General features: G+C 40.7%; 1 protein-coding gene across 1 annotated transcript in view; it reads left to right on the top strand.

The window, feature by feature from the left end:
* The window catches only part of slc49a4 (solute carrier family 49 member 4), a 45,188-nt gene that overhangs the window by 5,322 nt on the left and 18,479 nt on the right, over positions 1–21,387 (top strand). Inside the window, exons 3-6 of the mRNA XM_042227665.1 lie at positions 5,644–5,915; positions 6,620–6,749; positions 11,537–11,645; positions 16,772–16,839. Coding sequence (XP_042083599.1) covers positions 5,644–5,915; positions 6,620–6,749; positions 11,537–11,645; positions 16,772–16,839 — 579 coding nt within the window. The remainder of the gene's footprint in view (positions 1–5,643; positions 5,916–6,619; positions 6,750–11,536; positions 11,646–16,771; positions 16,840–21,387) is intronic.

Below are 21,387 nucleotides of genomic sequence, written 5' to 3'. Positions count from 1 at the left end.
GGCTGTTGCTGGAAAACAGTTTCCCACTTTCATTCTCATTTTCACTTGAGTTCAGTGTTCTCATTTTTAGAAAGGGTAAGAGCTCAGAGAAGGTCATTTCAATTATACAGTGCCTTAAAAAAATCTAATTTCCTTGAATATTTTTGGTGGTAATCTGTGTAATGATTCCTGTTGGGCTTCACAATGAGGCAGTATGTTATAATGAATAAAGAGAATTATATTTCCATGGAATAAGTCACATATCACTTTCACTTTATGCAGTTGGAGCTTTTTAAAATAGGTTTTGGCTTTCAAAGAGCAGATAAATTAATTTGTTTCCCTTTTTCGGTCTCGTGAGGCTGCACTAAGAAAACCTAGCTGCTAATATAGTGATACGGCCTAAAGAAAGAAATAAGGCAGGAAAAGCTCCTGGCAGTGTACAAGGAGAATAACTGATATAATCACGATCTCCAGGCGATAGTCTGTCCCAAAAAAGTATTTACAGTTTGGAGTGAAATATCAAGCTTTGCAACTTTCATTTATGATTATAAAATTGAGTTTTTGTATTTTTGTCAGCCTGTTTGTAATAACCCTAAAGCCTTAAATCAGGAGTAGCCTAAGTCCTCTTAAAAGAAAGATGCAATACATTTGGGCCATGTGCAGATGTGGGCAGATGTCCTATCTGGGAAACTGACCTTTGATAGATTACAGTGTTACCTAAAAGCTTAATATTATTAATGTGTTTTCATTGGCAAATTACTCATGCTGAGACAGGGATGTTCCCATTTGGAACTACCTGTTATGTAAAAGGGACAAATACCAAAGCAAAGGAGTTTCTTGTCAGGAAATCTGTCTTCATGCAGTAAAAGCTGAGCTTCATCAAAGCTACCATATGGCCTTAAAAAAAGTCTCCAATAAAGAGCGACAGTGACCTAAATCTGGCCTGCAAACAGAGCTATGGAATCTTTTTTTCTTGTTGTTGTTGTTCGAGAGACTGAAGTTTTTATTTTAGCACTAAATTTAAAGACATAACTTCAGAATAATGAAGAGCACTCCAGTGTCTTTACACTACTAAAGTGTTGGTGGATTTAAATTATTTAGAAACAGATTCAGAAGAGACTGCATCCTATATCCTGACTTTCAGTTCTTAGAGGGCAGCAATACTGGATTCTGCACTTCCATATTTCCTAACATTTTTATTAGTCTCTGCCTGGTAATGGTTGGTGTCTCTCCTCTTTTTCAGTTTGAAAATGCATTTGCAAATTCATATACCTCCAGCAGTGACATGTAAACTCAGCTTAAAGTGTAAAATTCAATCGTTAAACTTTAACAACAGCATTCGCATCGTTGAGTGTTGGTCTGTGAAGCTGAAGTGGTTTTTAGCCTAATCACATCTTGTAAGCTGAAGGTAAAAATATCATCTCCACAAAGCATGACTTTGACTTGACATAAATTATTTAAAAAAAAAAATCCCAAAGCACGTGCATGCACACATATTTCGACCACGCTAATGTTGCAAAAGGCTTTTACTGTAAAGAGGAAATGGAATAAAATACCAAGCTCTTCCTCTTCTTTTTGGACGCGCTCGAGGGCAGTATTGTTAGAAGTTTTCAACTTGCCTCTCACTGTTGCTCGAGTGTCACTTCAGTCCAAAAGCCAGTCACACGAGCAAGCTTTCAATTTCACCTCTGCTGAATCCAGCCATGACATATCAAGTTTTTATGTCCGCTCAGGTCGAGCTAAGAGTTTTTAAGGGTCAACGCTGCCCGCTGTGCACCCGTACCACGATGAGAGTTATGCTGCTCTGCTGCGACCTTCAGCTCTTTAGATACATTCAAAGTGGAAAACAAGATAGGATGGCGAAAGCAAAGAGGACATGAATCACACGGCAAATGTTAGTGTGTCACAGTTCAGTTTAATTTGCATATTAAATGTTATAGGTCATAGATCTTAAGGCGATGAACGGCATACTGGATTATTATAGAACTGTAGAGACTCAAAGCTTAATGTAGCTGGATCACCAGTAGAGGTCACTCTTTGCTTTGCGGTAGTGATCAAAATGCAAGGGCTTTGTTTACTGACGGGTGTCGCTGATGAATGTGCTGCCTGTCATGCAGAGGATACTTATCAGATGGATGATGATGTAGATTACCTTAGAGAGGGAATCGCGACATAATGGAGCAGTTAAGTTTTTCAGATTCCTGAAGTTTGGATATGGTGTTCAAGGACATTGCAGGCGGGATCAAACAATAGTTTGAGGAGACGTCTATCCAGGTTTAGAAACCGTGACATTCCTTCAGTAACCCCCTGCAGATCTGTTTGCTCCAGATTCCTTTTCATGTTTAAAAAGGCGATTACCTCTTTGTTTTTATGATAACCTCTTGAGGAAGTAAGGCGTCTCTTTGTTTTGAGGTTTTAAGATCCATTTTTGAAAATCAAAGGGAGCTGTGAATGTTTGAACACTGAAAAGTGGAACTTTCTCTCCTTTCTTTTTTTTTTTTTTTTAAACGAGATCTTCTGTGAAGCCACATTTAAAAAAGACCTGATTTTGTTTGTTTTGTGAGGTTCAGTCAAGGAGATAAAAGGTGCTGTTGAATTGGCAGTCACTGATTAGACCTTGCTGTGATTAGTTCTGCTCTCAAATCAAAGGTTATTTTTCTTTTTTCAAACCCTTCTCATTTTCCTGGCTTTTCATGCGTCTACTTGTTTCTGTTGCTATTTCAATCTCCGTCTGTGTTATGAATTCGAATACAGACCAGCTGTGTGATTAGCGTCTATCAGTTAGATCTCAGACTCACTCCGACAATGTCTGATTGGCCATCAGAAAAAAAAAATGTGGATCCCATCGTATTACTCCAACAATTGCGATGGTGCCATTTTCAAGGCGGAATTGGTTTGGCCTTTTTGTGATGGCTGAATTTTGGTCTGTCAGCTCAGGCAGAGCAGAAGCAGTCAAATGACTTCGCTGTAGTGCAGGTTTCTTTGTCTCATTCTCAATCAGATTCAGTCTGACAGGGTTCATAAATAGTGATTAATCATCTCTTCTTGAAAAAGCTGCTCTATTCCCTCTCTTTGCTTCGCCAGCCACAGTGCAGTCTCATGTGACCGCTCATCCTCGTGTTAGTCACCATCCGTCCTCATCACCTGTCATATTAAAGGCACTTTTTTTTAGTCTCATCTGTTCTCTAATCTAATACAGCGAGGCTGGTTACTGACCAAACTTTGTCAAACTTTTTAAAAGGTGTGAAGTGCTAAAAGCCACCATCGACTGTTCAGGTTATTAGTTGATTCCATAAGTTTTAATTTGGTTTGTATTGTGCATGAAATGCAATTAAAAACAAAACAGTTGAGCTGCTTCGATTGTTGGTGAGATTCAAAATGAGATCACTGTAGGTCACAGTTAGTGTTGTAAATTATGCTGCGTATCTTTGTCTCTTTAAATGTCGGTTTTGTTTTTGTTTTGTTTTTTTGGAGAAAGTAGATTAGAGTGCCGGGTTTGGAATAATCGTCATCTAATGAAAATGTCTAGTACAGCAGGTGGACAGGACCACTCTGTCTGCACCCTTTTGAGTCCTGAATAAGACCGTAATCAGTACGTGCGCCCAAAAACCTGATTGGCACTGGGACTGTTGTGCTAGTTGGCTCCGGGTAGCTCTCGATTTCAATTCAACAGACACAATGACAGACAGCCAGCTGGACTCAAAGGCTCGGTGTGGTAGGTAAAAAAAATGTCATATGTATCAAGAACATATTATAAATCATGTCGTTGTTACCATAAAATACAAAATCAATGTTAGCTTTTGCTCACATCGTGCTGCCTAATTCATAGACCTGCTTGCTTCGTGCTACCTGGATTGCCATCTTTGCACACTGACCCATCCAAATGGAGGACGGCCACAATAAGATGCCAACTATTGCAGCTGTAGATTTTGTTTTTGCCAGTACACACAAGTCTTAATCATACAGAGATTATACCAGTGGGTCCATAGTGTAGTGGTTTACACATTTACACAAGCAGAGGATCCCTGCTTAGATCCCGGGGAGATCGAAAATCAAAAAGTCTGCCAAATCAAAGATGCAGAGCTACCAAAGTAGTCTCTGTTGCTGAAAATCATTTTCTGAATGTTTCAAGAGGTTTGTATGCAGTAGGGTAGATAGAAAAGCACATTTGGTGCTTGAGAGCATGAAGACCACTTATTTTTGGTTCTGGCTGCTCTGTCAACACCTCGTTTGCTGAATCTGGTGTTTATGTTTAGTTAAGAAGTAATGACGGGGAGACTCTTTGATAGAAATCATGTAGTTAAGTCAATGAAAACATAATGACAAGTGATGTAATGATAACCTACATGCTTAAGTGAAAATGACAGTGTGACGCCAATAATGAGGATAAATTTTTACTGCTTGTTGCTCACACTTCCCCTCTCACATAATTAGATGAAGAAAATGACAGCTGTAAATACAGCAGTGTCCTGACACTGGGTTCATCTGCATCCTGTCGAGTTAACTCACTCGGTACAGAAATGACACACGTTGGATGCGGAGGAGTCAAAGACATGTCTGCACCAACGCAAATGACCAGATCAGAGAAGCTCGATGATGTCAGAATCGTGTAAACGGGGACTCGGATAACCAGGTTATTCAGTGTCAGTGTTGAAAACATACCCAGTTAGCGATAAAGACTGAGAAACAAGGAAAGAAGAGGTGGGATGAATAAAAAGTATGAGGCACAGAGTATTTTAGGAGGTGTTGGTGTGTAGGAGGGGATGTTAGCAGGTCTGAGATGTGGGAAGAAGATAGAGGGTGAACAAGTTATTCTCCAATCAGCCTGTCACTGACCACAGCACTTTGTATTCTGCTGTGACACATTTATCTGTGAACCCCAGAGGCAGTGGACTCCAAAGTTAGAACGAGTTAGAGGGCAGAGACATGTCAGCACACTGGAGACTGAACAAACTAGTTTATGCCTGCTTTAGACATAAAGCAGGCATAAACTATATTGTTTAGACAGGGCTCAGTATTAGAATTAAAGCTTTTGTCAAACAAAATGCCATTCAAGGATTTTTTTTATATTAAGTATTAGTGTAAAATCTAATAATTTTGATACTGATAATATTTTTTCAGTCAATATTATAGAAGATTTTTAAATGGCATAAGCTCAGAATAAACCAAACATCTTCACGTGTCCCCCTCTCTCGTTCTCTTCTCTCCCTGCTGAGCCAGGGAGTCTTTACTGAGCGTACAGACAATCAATCAGCCGTGAGCCGTCTCCAGCGGCTGGCTGTCTCGGTCAGACAGTTCTGGAGGGGGCCGTGGGGTGGTGGGGGTGCTGGTGGAATCCGGGGACATCTCAGAATACATCTGTCTCACACAATTCAGTCTGAAGGTGCAGAAGTTATAAAGAAACTTCAGGGGCAGGTGGTTACTTGACTCCTCTGGGATAATTATGCCTTTATTTTTTATTCCCTCGCCTGTCATTCTTCCTTTAGATGCTCAAAAGAAATGCCTCATTACTTTATGTCCTTATTTAGTTTATTTTGAACTTCTGAGGGTGATGCCGTTTTGTGTTTGTTTCAATGGGATATCAGAAAAGTGTTTTCCTGGCACATCTTGATATGAGGCATGTATGTCTTCTAAATAGGAACTTTTTTTTTTTTTCTTTTACAGGTTGATACATGGAGGTCAGTTGCTTAATGGTTTAGCCGGCCCCACCATGATGAGCGCCGGCCCCTATCTGTCCACCACATGGTTTGCCCCTGATCAGAGAGCCACAGCAACAGCCGTGGCCTCACTCTTCTCCTACCTTGGAGGCGCCGCTTCATTCATAGTGGGACCTCTGATAGTTCCAGCTCCCAATGACACTCAGGCACTAACCACGATCTCGGCAGCGGTTTCCGACATCTTCATCCGGGACAGGATCCAGCTAGTAATGTATGCAGGTACTAAGAAAAAGCAAGAGCCTCTGAGGGCAAGTTGGATCGATATCGCATCATTTCAACATCATGTCAGCCCCGTCAAGGGACAGAAATACAATCAGGCGAAAGGATCCAAGAATATTGCACAAACACCAAAAACACCAATTATAATCTTCATAACTGCGTCTCTGAATAATGACTTTTTAGGGCTGATATGCTTAACTGATTCAGAAAATTAAAAGCATGCTGAAAAGAGAAACAGGCATGCTGTAATAGATTGAGGCAGCGGCTTTTGTTTAACCTAAGGTAGTATTGTTATTAATTTCTTAAGGGCAAAGCGGATACATTTTTGTGAATCAAAAGTTTTGCAGGTTTTCAGAAGTAAAAAGGAGTCACATAAGTAAGCTGATATTGTATCACTTATCATATGATGGAATGAAAGCGACCCACTAATGTGGCTACAATGGAGCTTTTTAGTAAATGCATTGCTTTTTTTTTAAGAGACGAGTTGTGATATCAGCTGATGCTATGTCAGATTGCATCGTTTTGTTAGATGCATTTATTCTACAGTCTTGTCTAGTGGGCTGTTATGTTCATCACGGGGATGGCTTCAGAGGACTTCTAGATGTCATGGTGACCTTTTTTTAAAATGTCAAACTGGACTGACTGTCTCATCTTTGAAAATAACATGTATGTCTCTTTTCATCTACGTCGCTGTGCTCCGGCAGAGTTGGCTGCTATTGCTGTGCTTTTTGGAGCAGTCCTGCTCTATTTCCCTGCACGCCCACCAATGCCTCCCAGCGTGGCCGCTGCAAGCCAGAGACTCAGTTACAGGAGCAGCATCTGCAGACTTCTTAGGTAAAATCCAATGCACACATAGATGATGTCTTCTGGTAGTCCAAAATCATGTGAAAGATGATGTTGAGACCATTCTTTCAAAACCTTATTCAAGAGGCCTAATTTAATGTCCTTGATTTTAAATAGATTACAAAAGATGTGTATTTGGACTTGGCTTCGTGCGGTGCTATTTTGTATGAAAGCGGTCTCTAAGAGAGCAGTTGTTAGCCTGTTTGAAGCATTTATTCTGCTCTGTGGATACATTCAGTCTATTTTGGTGATGCAAAGTATGCTTCTTGTCTCAGAAAGTGACAGAATCTTATGTTACAGTTGGCACTCACCATCTGCCTGGCCTGTTATCAAAGAAACTCCAGCCTTCGCTCTATATTTGTCACTAAGCTCTGGCCACTGTTGAAAAAAGACACCACCCTGCATCTACACTGTGAGGGTCAGTTACTTACAATAACTCTCAAGAGACACAGCTGATGCATGTAGCTGGAGAAGAAGAGAGATGTTCTGTTATGTTGAGGATCTGACTCTCTGTGGGCTTTTTCTTCCCCCACCCTGGGAAAGGGTACAGGCGAGGTCTACACGGCAATCTAGAAACGATGATTAAATAACACTTTATTATAAACCTTGCAGCACCATATCCAAACTTTCCACCATGGGGATAGTAATCCTCTGGGCAACGAGGAAACTGCATTGCCCCAGAATCAGTGCCCTGGCTTGTAAAGAAATGAGGCCTGTGGCAGTGGCCATAGTTCGGATTAAGGCTGGGGAAGGGTGAAGAGAAGGGGAAAAAGCTGGATGATGGCAGCCAGGAAGTTGGCCCAGCTTGGTTGGCTACTCTCGGTCCCCTGAAGTAAGAAATGGCTTCACTACAGGGCCAGACTTTCCACAGGCCCCTGACCAGCACAGACTGGTTTAACTCATTAACGAGTTCAGAAACATATGCGATCAGGCTGATATCGATCTAATACGTGTTTTTTGACACATTTTATTCATGCGCACATGCTCATCCGTGCAGAGGTTTCTGGCCAACTTAACTAGGCCATCCAGCTGTGAGGGTTTCTGTTCCACTTGTGATAGGCAGGCTTCCAGTGACCTGTTTGGGCAACATGTTGCATCTCAGTCCAGCAACATCAAGCCGTACAGTTGTCCTGCAGGGACTGGGCATGTAGCAGGAAAAGTGACTTGAGTCTTTGTGGCCTTGTGCACTCATAGAGCAGTTAGACAAAACGATTGCCTTAGTTTGAGAACTTTAAAGCTTTACTTAGTGAAATTTTAACTTCTTATATGACTCTAATTGTAATTTATTAACCACACTGCAGCTTTCCATGAAACATATCCAGATGTTTTAGGTTTCACTGTTTACTATTGTGTTCAGTAGTGTTTCTCACCCTGATTACAGGCGGATCAAAGAATTTGGCTCTTTGAACTTATTTTACCTCACTGTGTAACATAATTTTGCATCACTTTTAGGTATCTTCAAGCCGGGGTTTGCTGTGAGTAGCTGATAATCCACCATGTGGAATAATTTGTAGTTAGACTGATGGAGACATGAAATTGGTCCTGTATGGTATTGGGCCCGATACCAAGATGGCAGATTTGAATAGTGCACCTCGCGCAGCATTTTGTAGCCTTCACAGTGATGGCAGGTACCCGCTAACTTGCCATTAAGCTTGATGCTTATCTATTGATGTATCTGTTCATCCATTTATCTGTCAGGGTCCGAGCACTGGTTAACGATCTTCAGCTTGATGAGTGCTTCCAGCTGTTCACATCTGCTGCCACAGCAGCAGTCTAATTAGAAACCTGGATGTCTCTCCACACATGGTGCAAAGTTATCATTGTATTCTCCTCACCCGGTGTGGTGATACTAAACAGGCCGAAGCTTGACTATTAATGACCCCTTCCTCCCACCCCCAGTCATACTCACTTTGAAAGTTGTCATTTTGATGCATTGCGCTCCAGCCGGTTCTGCCAAGGACACTTAGCTGATGACACCGGCAGCTTTGAGACTTCTTTGGAAATATTTCATCCCCAGCAGGAAGTGGAGAGGAGAAAAAACTTACCAATAGATGGTGTCTGCCTGCTTGCATTTGGTTGTCTAAGTAAGCTCATCTTTAGAGGGGAAAAAAATGCATGGATATGGATTTCCTGTTGTTGTGGCAAGGTTAATGAAAAGGGTGCTAATAGGAAAAGCAGGGGGAGTACTTTGTCACAGGGCTTTTATGACTGTCCCTACGTACTCTGTCCAAGGCCAAACCGCTTCATACTGCTTAAGATGAGACAAGCCGTCTGCAGCTGAGAGACTGGTGGCGTTTGTTTTTTCGTGTATAATCAAAGCATTCTTCCAATAAAGCGATTCATTGTGTGAGGTTCACCGGTGTCAGGAAAGGGAAGGGCTGTGGATTTGTTTACAGCAACACTACTTTGGCCGTACAGGTAGTTTGTCCTGGGAAGTTCTCTCTCTGTAGTTTGTGTGTATTCGTGAACTTTGTCTGCATTTGAAGCATATGGGCGATGCCGGCCTCAAAGTGTTATCCAGATGTCCCTGCTTGATACCGTTCAGGATGCTGGCTGCATTATAATAAAGCAGGGGCAGAATAAATGTAAGAGTTACCGGTGTCCATAAACCAACAGCAGGAGAAGAAAACAATCTGTGAATCTGCTTCCAGCCCTGCCTCATTTGTCAGACACTGAGTGATTCTAATCACATTGTTTGGGTTGAGGATGTGGCTCTGATTTTTAAATCACCATGTCACCTCACTGGGCGAAGGTGATTAGTGTGGGTGTTTGTGCTCCAAGTGATTGTATTTGACTTTCATGTGATTGGAGAGGTGTTATATATTCTAAATGGATCAACTTTGAGTCTATATTGGGCACACATACATAAATGCACATACATGCGACTTTATTAATTTTCTCCCTTTTGCAAACAGTTCACTGTGAGTTAAACTGCTTGTGTCAGCCTCATGTCTGCTGTAGCATTTAGATTCCTGCTGCTGCAGTTTGATTCCAGTGAACTGATGAACGGTTATTATCTACAAATGGATTTACCTCAAATCAAAGATGCATTTATAGCTTTTAATTTTGAGCAATTGTTACAGTTTTTTTTAAACAATTAAACATTGTTTTGCAGCTAATGAAACAATAAATGCACACACTAGTGGCTCACGTGCACTTAACTATAACCTCAAACCCCGTCACATTTGTGATTAATTGCAAACGAGTGGCTGTCTTTGAGGAGTTTACAATTAAAAGCAATCCATTTTTCTTTTTCTTTTAAACCACATTGTTATGCAGTGACAGACATAACAGTATCAAAGATTTGACTTTCATTAGAGAGTGGAGTAATAACAATAGATGGTTTAACAGCAACTATGTAAAAATGTGTTTACACTGTTTTCTCATGAGAGTACCTGAAATGTAAGATGGCAAACGCAGGAAGGCTCTTATAGGTTTGCTATTGAAACAGGTTCATGTGATAGAAAGTGTTCCAGCTATAACAGCAGTCACTGGTTGCAGTCATTATTTTTATTGCCTTATGGACAATTTATAATTGAGTCATTGAACGAGTACATGTCACACACTGTTAAGCTTTACAGTGCAGTGCCAAGAATTCAGAGTATTCTGAGTGATCATTCAAATTCCTAATTCTGAGTTTTTGGTCCTTATTTTAGATCCTTTAGCTTAATGTTGGCAGCTTCCCACCAGTGTTCATGTTGCTTCTTGTCTTTGTGCTCTGAACAGGGATGGATTTTCTGTTGTGACAGGCACAGGGAGATGAGCCAAAGTGGTGTGCCTGTGTGTGCTGTGTATTATCCATGTTGTGAGGACGAAATCTGTTTGTGTAATCACATTGTGGGGGGTGCGGGGCGCGCTCACAACTGTTTAGTGGAATAGGAGCAAGTTGCAGTAATGTTGGTCAGTAAATCTGTGAGTGAAGATTGAGTAAGGTTGGCAAGTAGCTGGAGTAGTTTGTGCGAGTTGTCACTGTCTGGCACAATTTCAATGAACCGCTGGGCGTTTACAGTTGGGGCTAGCATTAAGTTCAGTCTGGGACAAGTGTTGGAGGCAAGTATATAATGTTAGACACAGGATTTACAGAATGCATTAATGTCAGTGAGTACCCTGACAAAGATAGAAGCACTTGAGTGCATGTCAGGTGGGATGACAGCTGATGGCAGACCTCCAGACATCAATGAACAGGACAGGAAAGACACACCACGTTATGCTGCTTTCATTGTTTCATCTCGGGCCACTGCTGCTGGGATGTAGGCTGTAATTGGAGGCGGCATTATGCATTCATGCAATTAGTAACATTTAGTGCTTGGATTATAATTATGAACCCCTCAGTGATTCTGCAGAGGATATCCTTTCAATTAAATCAAGTGACCAAGCTCTCACATTTATATGCAGAAGTCTTTAGAGGTACACGAATAAATATCAGATAATCATCTGTTTTTGCTAAAGTAAGAGCGGAGGTAGGAGTAATACACCAATACGCAATTAATATACTATTTATTTATTTTAGGACTGAAATAAACCCAGATGCTTTCAAGATATGAAAGATCTGGATAACTGCATGTTAAATTGTAGCATTCAGTGAGATACTGTATCTCTCATTAATTAGTACATACTGTAAACACTTTTGGTCTCAAATCTTTTTCTTTTTCCCAAGATTACATTGATAGATTCTACAAATGTGCTGAAATTTCTGTCTGGAGGCTGGATGATGTATAGTATAATATAGTTTTTGTTTTGTTTTTTCTTGTGATTGACATGTTTAATGTCTCTTTTAGCAATCTGCGGTTCCTGATGATAGCACTGGCCTATGCAGTCCCCACAGGAGTGATTGCTGGCTGGTCGGGCGTCCTCGACATGGTTCTTACACCAGCCAAAGTCAGCCAGGTATGGCACAAATGCACACACAGGATAACATACTGCCTTTGCACCAGCTTCAGTAAAGTGAAGTACCTCAAAGCATTCAGTAAGAGGCTGTTTCTTCAGATTTCATTTTTTTTCCAGTGCCCTTTTGAAAGAACAGGTCAGTACTGGTGTTTTGACTGCCTTTTGAGGAAAGTGTGGAGACGAGGTCAACATTTTTCCTGCATAACAGACTAGTTTTCATCTGGGTTACCCTTTAGGTGGGTGAACTGCAAAAAATATGTATGAATATTTGGATTTCTCTTATTTGACTAGGTAAGTAGTCAGTTTTCATCCACCTGTGTCTAGAATTTGAAAAGCTTTTCACACATGTGGCCCACTGAGTGGAACAATGGGGCGAACAGCTGGGGTCCTTTCTCTTGTTCTCATTGTTGCATCTTGAAATATATCTCAGAAGTTCTTCCTGCCAGTAAACTGTAAAGTCTGTTATTATCAAGATGATGCACTGAAATGACATTACACACATAGAACACATGATGATATTCAAGACTGAGAAGTATATTTTGATGTGGAAGGAATTCTGACGTTTGAATTCTAAAGAACCAGTTTGCAAGCGTGTATTAATCCACTCTTATGCAGGAATAAATACACACTGTCACTCCCCATGTGAAACCTAAAAATAACCAAATATGATCACATATTTTGATTTGGTGCGGTCTTTTTCTGTTTTGCACTTATTGAGCCTACACATAGCTGCGTCTTTTGTGAAGGGCACAATCGATTGCAAATCGCTATCCGCATGCCTGCCAGCCATCTTCCATTTGAGACAGAAAAACAGAGTAATTTTGAGTGGTGCAGCTTGGAGGAAGAAAAAAAAGCTCTGGATGGTTTGCATCTTCCAGGTCTCAACACAGCAGCATGTCAAAAGGCAAAGGAAGCATCTTTTCAAGGTTATCGCCAGACAGGTGCTGCTGGAGAGGAGATCACACGCAGCAGAGCGGGGGATGAAACACTTCTTGTCACACCCTCTACATTATACCTCTGTCAAGAGGAAGCAGGGCGCATACCAAATTGTTCTTAGATTTCATTTGTTCTAAAAAGATTTTTTTTTTCTCCTCTCAAATTCTTTTTACCCATGACATTTGAAAACACAAAAAGTATGTTGCAGTGAGATGAGCTATCCCTTGGGTATAAAAGTTGAGCTTAAAAATAAATGAAACGATGTGCGTCGTGCAGTACGAATGCAACTGAAGCTTTGTTCTTTGGGTGTGGAGACATTGAAGGCAAGTTAAACTAAGGAAAAGCAAATACTGCATTTTATTTTGTTTTAGCTTAAGATGCACCCACAGATCCCAATCGCAGCTCTAGCTTATCTTGTTTTTCTGTCTGTTTTAAACTTTGTTGACTGTCACATCCAGAGACGGTGCAGACAGACGCTGTGCTGGGAGTAAAATAGGCATTAAATAAATGCAAGCTCTCATCTAATTAGATCTTTTTCTTCTTTCCCCAAGCACCAATGCATTTGCACTGGAATTTTTGTTTCCGTGCAAACTTTTCCCTTTGCATTTGCCTTCAGCTCTTACTGACATTTTAAAATGAACAAAGCATTAATAGCAAAAGAGAAATTTCCTGTTAATTTCTTCTTGCTTTGCAATGATTTGCTCATGTTGGTGCAGGTTTACTCACGAACACATGTTTACACCTTTGCTTTACTGTGGAATCATTTTCTGAATCCACGTCTGGTTGAAATTGGATGTAATGGCTCATCAAACAAATGTTAATATTAGACAAAGATGACCAGATGAGATGCAAAATGCATCATTCAGTTGATGATTTAATTTGAGTGAAAAAAGGTTATCACAAACCGATGTGGAAGTAATTGCCACCTAAACCAGCCTTGGCTGCAGAACAGCATTCAGTCATTTGCATTGCTGTGGAGGAAATTTTGCTCAGTCTTCTTTGCAGAATTCTTTTTATTCATCCACGCTGGAGGGGTTTCCAGCATAATATTTGTTTTTTTAGCGGTTTCTCTAGATCATGGCTTGATGTGTTGCTTTTTACATTTTTAATCGTTTGGCCTACTTCACTTTGTCAGTTTGACAGATTCTATTTGATGGATGTCTTGATTCAGCAGGTGTGATATTAATCATGCCTGGGTGTGGCTGGTGAAATTTATTCAGTTAAGTCAGATGATTTATCATAGGTTTGGATAGCTCCCCCCATTAATACATGAAATCCTCGTTCAAAACTACATTAAAGAAATTATTTTTGTCTAAAATAAAGTGTATTTGATCTTTAATGTGTGACAAATGTGCGTAAATGAAATCAGGAAGGGGCAAATCCTTTTTTCACTGCACCGTTTTTCAAATTCTATTTTCACTTCTTTTTCTTTTCTAGTGCACACATTTGGTAACTCAGTTCTGCTGCTGATTCATGCAGTCATTTATCCTTGGTGTGTTTCAAGACCTAACCTCATCTCTCCTCCTCCTCCCTCTCTCTGTCAGCATTTTTCTTACACATGCTTCTTCGGGGTCCTTTTCTGGAATAAAGATGCTTCTGTCATCTGTTTCCACAGCTAGCCACCCAGCCTGAGTGAGAGGTGACCATGAGTGCCGTGAGGCAGTAAGAGCAATCAGTTGTCACTGGATTAGACAAATGTTGATGTCTCCTTTTCTTTTTTTTCCCCTCTCCCCCAGAGTCTATTGGAAATACAAACATGTTCTTGTCCCACAGCAGAGTGTCTGAAAAACTAATAAAGAAATAAAACATGAAGGCGAACGAAACATGCTCTGCAAGTGACAAAGACTGTTACAGCACCTAGCCAGCTCTCTGGTCTCAGTCGTCATGCTGTTTTTTTTTATGACTTCATGAAATACGACCTAGAAGTGATGTTTAACGACTTACAAGGATTGATTGAGTAAATGACTGGAAGAGGGGCAGAGGCACACGGGGATCTGTTGGCAGGGAAATGACACAGCATGTGGTGATTTGACTGGAGCCCGACTAGGAAACTCACGTTTTCATGTTTGTTTGGTTTATATGCGAGTCTTAAAAATATGCGTGAAATTAGTGAAGCTCTTAGAACATAGTGTGCACATACAATCACCCAAGCCCCAGGAGGGAAGAAAATGACAAACTCCAGCGAGGCCTTGTATCTTCCATCGAGCAAATACAAGTCAGCAAGTCATGCCTCAATATATTTCCATACTGACATGGTGTGTGCTGTGTGGCCACCCAGAAAAGAGATTGAGACAACAAAATTTGTTGTTTTTTTTTTTGTTTTTTTTTGTAAAAAAACTCATGTCAGTGGTTGAATTGCCATTCTTTTCAATTTTGTACCTGCAAATGGGCGCTCTCTTCAAATGCAATCACGCCGCAGTTTCTGTGCCTCTCCACTGTGATTGTTTGTGGTAGGAAATGGGAGTTGGGGTGATACTAGGACAAGAGCCATCGAAACGCAAAAGGATGAGAAAAGTAAAAATGGTCACCTATTCTATTATAACAAGGGTGTGTATTTCTGGAATTTGGATACTACATGCACAGGGGAAGCGCCAAATGTCCGATGCTAAGGATGCCATTTGAGCTCTAGAGGGGAAATGTGCTAAACCTGCCGATACAAGTATCATCACAATCCGTAGGTCTCGGGAAATGGGTGCTTTAGTGCTTCAGCTCATCAGTTTTTAATGGAGACCCATTTAGAATGCATAGAATTTGAATGCAGATTGTGTCCTGCTTCTTTTAGTAAGATTAGTTTTTCTTTTTTTTTAATACCAATACACAACCACTGGGAGTTTTGAAGCACTTTTTAACATGTTCTGCCTTCACATAAAACACTTCTCAGCATTAAACACTGCCTTGTGGATTTTTAGGATTATACGAAGAGATTCAGCATTAGCACAACATGCCACTTCTTCTCAGAGGATCAGGTTTATGACAAGCGATTAAGAGAGAAAACAGAAACAAACACATTAACATGATATGGCTTTCTCCATCCTAACTGCAGTCGTCGCCAGCTTATTGACACAGTCACAAAATAGCAGACATGATTAAGCTTCAGGCTTGGCCTTTTAAAGGATCCAAGCACTGAGAATGCTGCAGTTAATTAACTCTCCACCCACACATGAAACATAGTAATTTGTATCTTTTGAATTGAAATGGCTTGGCATGCAATTTGTGTTTAGCTCCCTGAACTGGCGCACAAACTGATGTGACATACACCATAGAAAATCCTAGCATCAGTGCTGCACGGCCTACATGGAAGATAAACAGCAATTATAGGTGCTACAGGGTTGTGGGTGTTTTGATTTATAATATATATTTTTAGATCTTTGTTATTTACTTGGGGAGTACAGTTCACCTCTCTGTGCTGCTTCAGGCTATGCAAACATGAGATGAGTGCCTTTCCACTGAGCTTCACTGCTTCACAGAAGGCTGGCCCACACAAAACTCTGATCAAATATAATGGCATTTTGGCATGCATCACTTGTAAGCTAGAATTGGTCTACATTTAATAACTTTGATAGTCCACTTTTCTTCATCGTGAACTTTCTTGACAGATTGGTGCAGAGTGTGATTAAGCAGAAAGCATCAGATCCTGCTTTAGATTCAGCTTCCTCGCTGAATGATCTACCATCTGAATTTGACTTAATGAAAGTTATTGCCAATAGAAGACTTATGAGAACCAAACGCATTTATTGGCACTTTGACTTTTCCTGTGAGTGTGTGAGAGAGAGAAAGGGAGGCGTGCTGTATTTTACCTGTTATTGATTCTGTGGCAGTCCCTTGGTCAAAGTGTCCTTTCTTCTGACTTTGCGTGTGTGTGTGTGTGTGTGTGTGTGTGTGTGTGTTTTGACTTTCATCCTGGAAAATAAAAAAAGGACAGCAAGCTTTGCGCGCACACACACACTCATGCAACATTGCCAACCCTGGCAATTTACCGGACACGGTGATTGGCAGGCCTTCACAGTCTTCAGGCACTTAGAGCCTGCTTTCTGTCTAGCTCTGTCCTCACAGTCATGGACTGCATGTTGAACAGGGTATATGCTTTTCTGTTTCTGTTCTTTTCTCGTGGCTTCTCTCCCAAACCACCACCTCATTTTCCTTTGTTTTCTTTCTTTCTCTCTTTTTTTTTTTTTTTTTTTCAAACACAGGTGGATGCAGGCTGGATTGGTTTCTGGTCGACCGTTGGTGGATGTGTGTTCGGAGTGGCAATGGCCCGGTGAGTTATACCATCCTTTTTGTGTGTGTCTGTGCCACTCTGACTACTGAATGTGGATTAAAAGTGAAGCTGTACTTTAACACTGCATTGACATTATGAGTGAAAATATTACAAGTCTGCTACACTGTCAAAAAGACCTGCCATGAAGTGTTGGTGTAAATGTGCTGTGCATGTGTGTATGCATGCAAGGATGAAAGAATGATGGTGGATGCTTCACTCCATCACTTAAGTGCTGAAAAACTGTTGAGAGCAGTGCAACTTTGACTATTTATTTTTTTTATTGTCAAGCCCATCATGAGAGCGACAGTTGGTAGCTTCATATTACTGGCTTTCATTGGAAATGACTCGTAACCATTGACTGATCACTGCGTAAGACTTCACACGTTCAGACTGTAATGACCTGTCCATGTTTAGACCAATTCAATTTTATTTATATAGCGCCAAATCACAACAAAAGTCGCCTCAAGGCGCTTCATAGATACAGAGAAAAACCCAACAATCATATGACCCCCTATGAGCAAGCACTTTGGCGACAGTGGGAAGGAAAAACTCCCTTTTAACAGGAAGAAACCTCCGGCAGAACCAGGCTCAGGGAGGGGCGGGCCATCTGCTGCGACCGGTTGGGGTGAGAGAAGGAAGACAGGATAAAGACATGCTGTGGAAGAGAGACAGAGGTTAATAACAGATATGATTCAATGCAGAGAGGTCTGTTAATACATAGTGAGTGAGAAAGGTGACTGGAAAGGAAAAACTCAATGCATCATGGGAATCCCCCGGCAGCCTACGTCTATTGCAGCATAACTAAGGGAGGATTCAGGGTCACCTGGTCCAGCCCTAACTATATGCTTTAGCAAAAAGGAAAGTTTTAAGCCTAATCTTGAAAGTAGAGATAGTGTCTGTCTCCTGAATCCAAACTGGAAGCTGGTTCCACAGAAGAGGGGCCTGAAAACTGAAGGCTCTCCCTCCCATTCTACTTTTAAATACTCTAGGAACAACAAGTAGGCCTGCAGAGCGAGAGCGAAGTGCTCTAATAGGGTGATATGGTACTACAAGGTCATTAAGATAAGATGGGGCCTGATTATTTAAGACCTTGTATGTGAGGAGCAGGATTTTGAATTCAATTCTGGATTTAACAGGAAGCCAATAAGGACCAACAGGAGAAATATGCTCTCTCTTTCTAGTCCCTGTCAGGACTCTTGCTGCAGCATTTTGGATTAGCTGAAGGCTTTTCAGGGAGTTTTTTGGACATCCTGACCACTGATGTGTAACACATGTCCCTGCTGCACCTTCTAATAAACCTCTCAAATAACCAAACTACATGGACCAAGCAACAATCTCACCCATGTTATGTCGCTTTTGCATTGTGTAATAACTTAATTAACTTAAAGTGTGAGTCTGCTGATTCCAGAGCTGAACTAGTTTTAGCGTTTCTGATTTTAAATGGCATTCAGTCTGTTTATCAAATTAAAACTCAATAGAATCAGCGAGGCGTCAAATTAGAAAATAAACATTTACTGTGACCCCTCATTTTACATTTGCACGCCTTCTTCACAGCTGAATCTGACACATTCATACATCTGAATACAGAGTTGCAGATAGATGGATAGAGACACTCAGTCATTCCTAATCTGGGCGTCAGGTCCACCAAAGCAGAATAAGTTGTGGCATCAGGAGATGATCAGTGAATTAAAAAAAACCCACACACATTTCTGTCTTGCAAATTTCCTTCCTTAAACATAAAACTGAACATAAAGCTATACACACCTCACAGATTCATGGAGTTTATGATGATTTGATCTCAAGAGAAAAGACAATGCTGTGTTTGCCAAAAGCCAAAGAGTAGGGAACGATTTATATGGTGATGAAGGTTAAGCAGATACACTGAACCCCACTTGAACATTATTTGCATATTTAAAAGAAATGGTAAAATGGCGCCTGGATAAAGTGCACGTGTATTTTTATTTATTTGTTTAATGTAGTTCAGTACTAGCTGGAGAGTTGGCAAATGGAATAACATAATGCAAAAAGATTTTGTGAACAAAGTGTTTCTTTATTCAGGAAGCAATGAAATAATCAAGTGTTCTTCGTGAGAACTTTAGTTGCACCTATTCTATATAAAAGGCATATTTAAAAAGTGTTGCCTGTGAATGTTTTTCATTGTGTTAATCACTCTGTTCACTTGGTCTTTGCGTACATATTATATGTTGATGTGTACACCTGCCACTTGCAAGGCTGTATTGTTTCTAACAATGTTAATAATTAATAAATATAAAGAACAGTGAAGGTTGATTTGAGGTAAAAAATAGGAGCCGGTCTTGCTCCTCTCTCATCTGCTCCCTTTTAATATATGATCTGAGTGCAGCGATGCTGCAATAGAGCGAGGGAAATTGATGCTAATGCAGCTACCACTTCACCTCCAGTGATGGATCGGGAGCCACGCTATGAAGACAAAGTGTGGACTCTGCAAAAGGAAGGGACTCATTCGTGTCTGATAGATGTATATTTGTCGTAGGCTGAGGTGCAATCAGCACTACCAAGCAGATCCAGTGTTTTCTTTAAGTTGTAATCAGGGAAATGAGCCTATAACTCCCGCTGTTAATCAATGAAGCTGTTTGCTGCATTAGGTGAAAGTATATGTAAACAGAACTGTTGAGTTATTGGTGTTGATTGCAATAGTCTTAGAGTCAGTGGATGCATAATTAGTCTTTCTTTGATGCAACAGTTGGTGGGTAAATGAAATTCCTCCAACCGCTCCTGTGTCATTTGGGTTGGGTTGTCTTGGGGCTTGATCATGTGAAAGTGACTGAATATAACTTAAGTTCATCCACTGAACGACGGTCTTGTGGTTGGTTGTGGTGAACACTGGATATCCGTTCATCCATCCAAAGTTTATTCATCTGTAGTTGGTAATGATTAATCTACCTGTTGAACTGCTGCTGTAAATCCAGAAAGATTCACATTGAAAACAGAAGAAACGCAGCAATTCTTTTGTAGCTTTGTTTTGTCTGTGCAAGTGCTGGAGTGAGGTAAGTGGAGAGATAATTTTGTAGTCGCTGACAGATTATTAGAAAAGGTCTCAATTTTTATTGGAAAGGTCTGAAACAATCAAGCCTGGAGAATGAGTGGAGTCTTTTGGTGAGCTCGGCCTTTCTCTGGCACCTGTCTATATTATATCAATGAAAACTGTTAAGCTACTGTACTTTTTATCTGAATGGAAAGATGATATGAATATTTGTCTGCAGCACATAAATGATCCTGGTTGGAGGACAGCTTTAGAACTGGGAAGATAATAGGACCTGTACAAATGTGCAGTTGCCCTTGTTTGAAGTATGAAGTAAAAGCAGGAGACGATTGTTTAACTTGAGTGTCCTAAAGTTTAATTTCTAAAACAAAGAAACTTCATCTAACAAAAAACAGCACAGCAGTGCCCTTCAGTGCTGCGGAAACCCAGAAAATATGTTAGATCTCGCTTTGTTTACCAGATATGAGAAGGAAAAGCAAGTCCTTTTAAAAATGTTATGGCTTCCTGTGTTACCAGTAAAATAATGCCCCATTCTTTTCACTTAAAGTGAGTCAGACGGATGATATTGCACCTTCAAGCTTTGATGATGATGCCAAGAATGGTATGCATGCTGGTATGTTTTATTAAGAGGAATTATTGATGAATCATCCTCATGCGTGAATGATACATTATAGCCATAATTCTACATGTGCGCCATAATGATGAAGAAAAGTGTATTCTTTTTAGACTCCCCTGCAGTGTGCACCATGGTGTTGCATGACAGGAAGCTGGTATTCGCATGCAGTACTTCCAGTCAACAGGCTCACAGGCCTTTGGGATTTTAGCTCCTAGATGGTATCTAGGAGCTAACCTCCATTCTTTGATTGGAAAAATGTTTCTCCAGTAGAAGAAATTACTTTTAAATGTATTAAATTCTTTTTCCATTTCCCCAAAACTCTCTATTTCCCCTTTCTGTTTTTACTTTTTTATTTTTATTTTTTTCATCAACTTGCTGCATCACAGCATCATTAGATAAATTCCCAGGAAAGATTGTGCTAATGAACAGAACAATCTCTGTCCCTTGTCTCACCCGCTAGCAGCCCTTAAGTTGTTAATGTCAAGTTGTAGCTTATTATACGCCACCAGCCGTCCCTCTCCCTTTAGTCAGCACTCTGCGTGCCAGTCGCGAGCACAGTTTGCCACAGGGAGCAGGAAATGTTCTTCTTTAAATGCTGTTTTGCTGCAGGTGTTGCAGTTTCACATTTAAAGTGCTACTGCTGCTTAGCTAAATTTCTTTGGGTGTCAGCACAAGCCCTTTGCCAAAAAATAAATGAATAAATAAAAATCATACACAGGCTCGTGCAAACATTGCGCTCCCTGTGTCTTGGCTCAGTGGATGTTTGAATGGCAGGGACCTCGATCCAGCAGGTTCAATTAGCGGTGGTAGCTGCTCCGAGGTGTGGCCCCGTCATGAAAACATTTGACAAACAATCTGGCATCTGTGTAATTGTCTGGCCCAGACAGATGCTGATTGGACGACAGCGCCA

This window comes from Haplochromis burtoni, unplaced genomic scaffold, assembly GCF_018398535.1.
Source record: "Haplochromis burtoni strain Fernald_Lab_line unplaced genomic scaffold, NCSU_Asbu1 Contig_275, whole genome shotgun sequence".
Taxonomy (NCBI): Eukaryota; Metazoa; Chordata; class Actinopteri; order Cichliformes; family Cichlidae; genus Haplochromis; species Haplochromis burtoni.
Note: the sequence above shows the minus strand (reverse complement) of the source record. Positions and strands in the feature narration are given on the sequence as shown.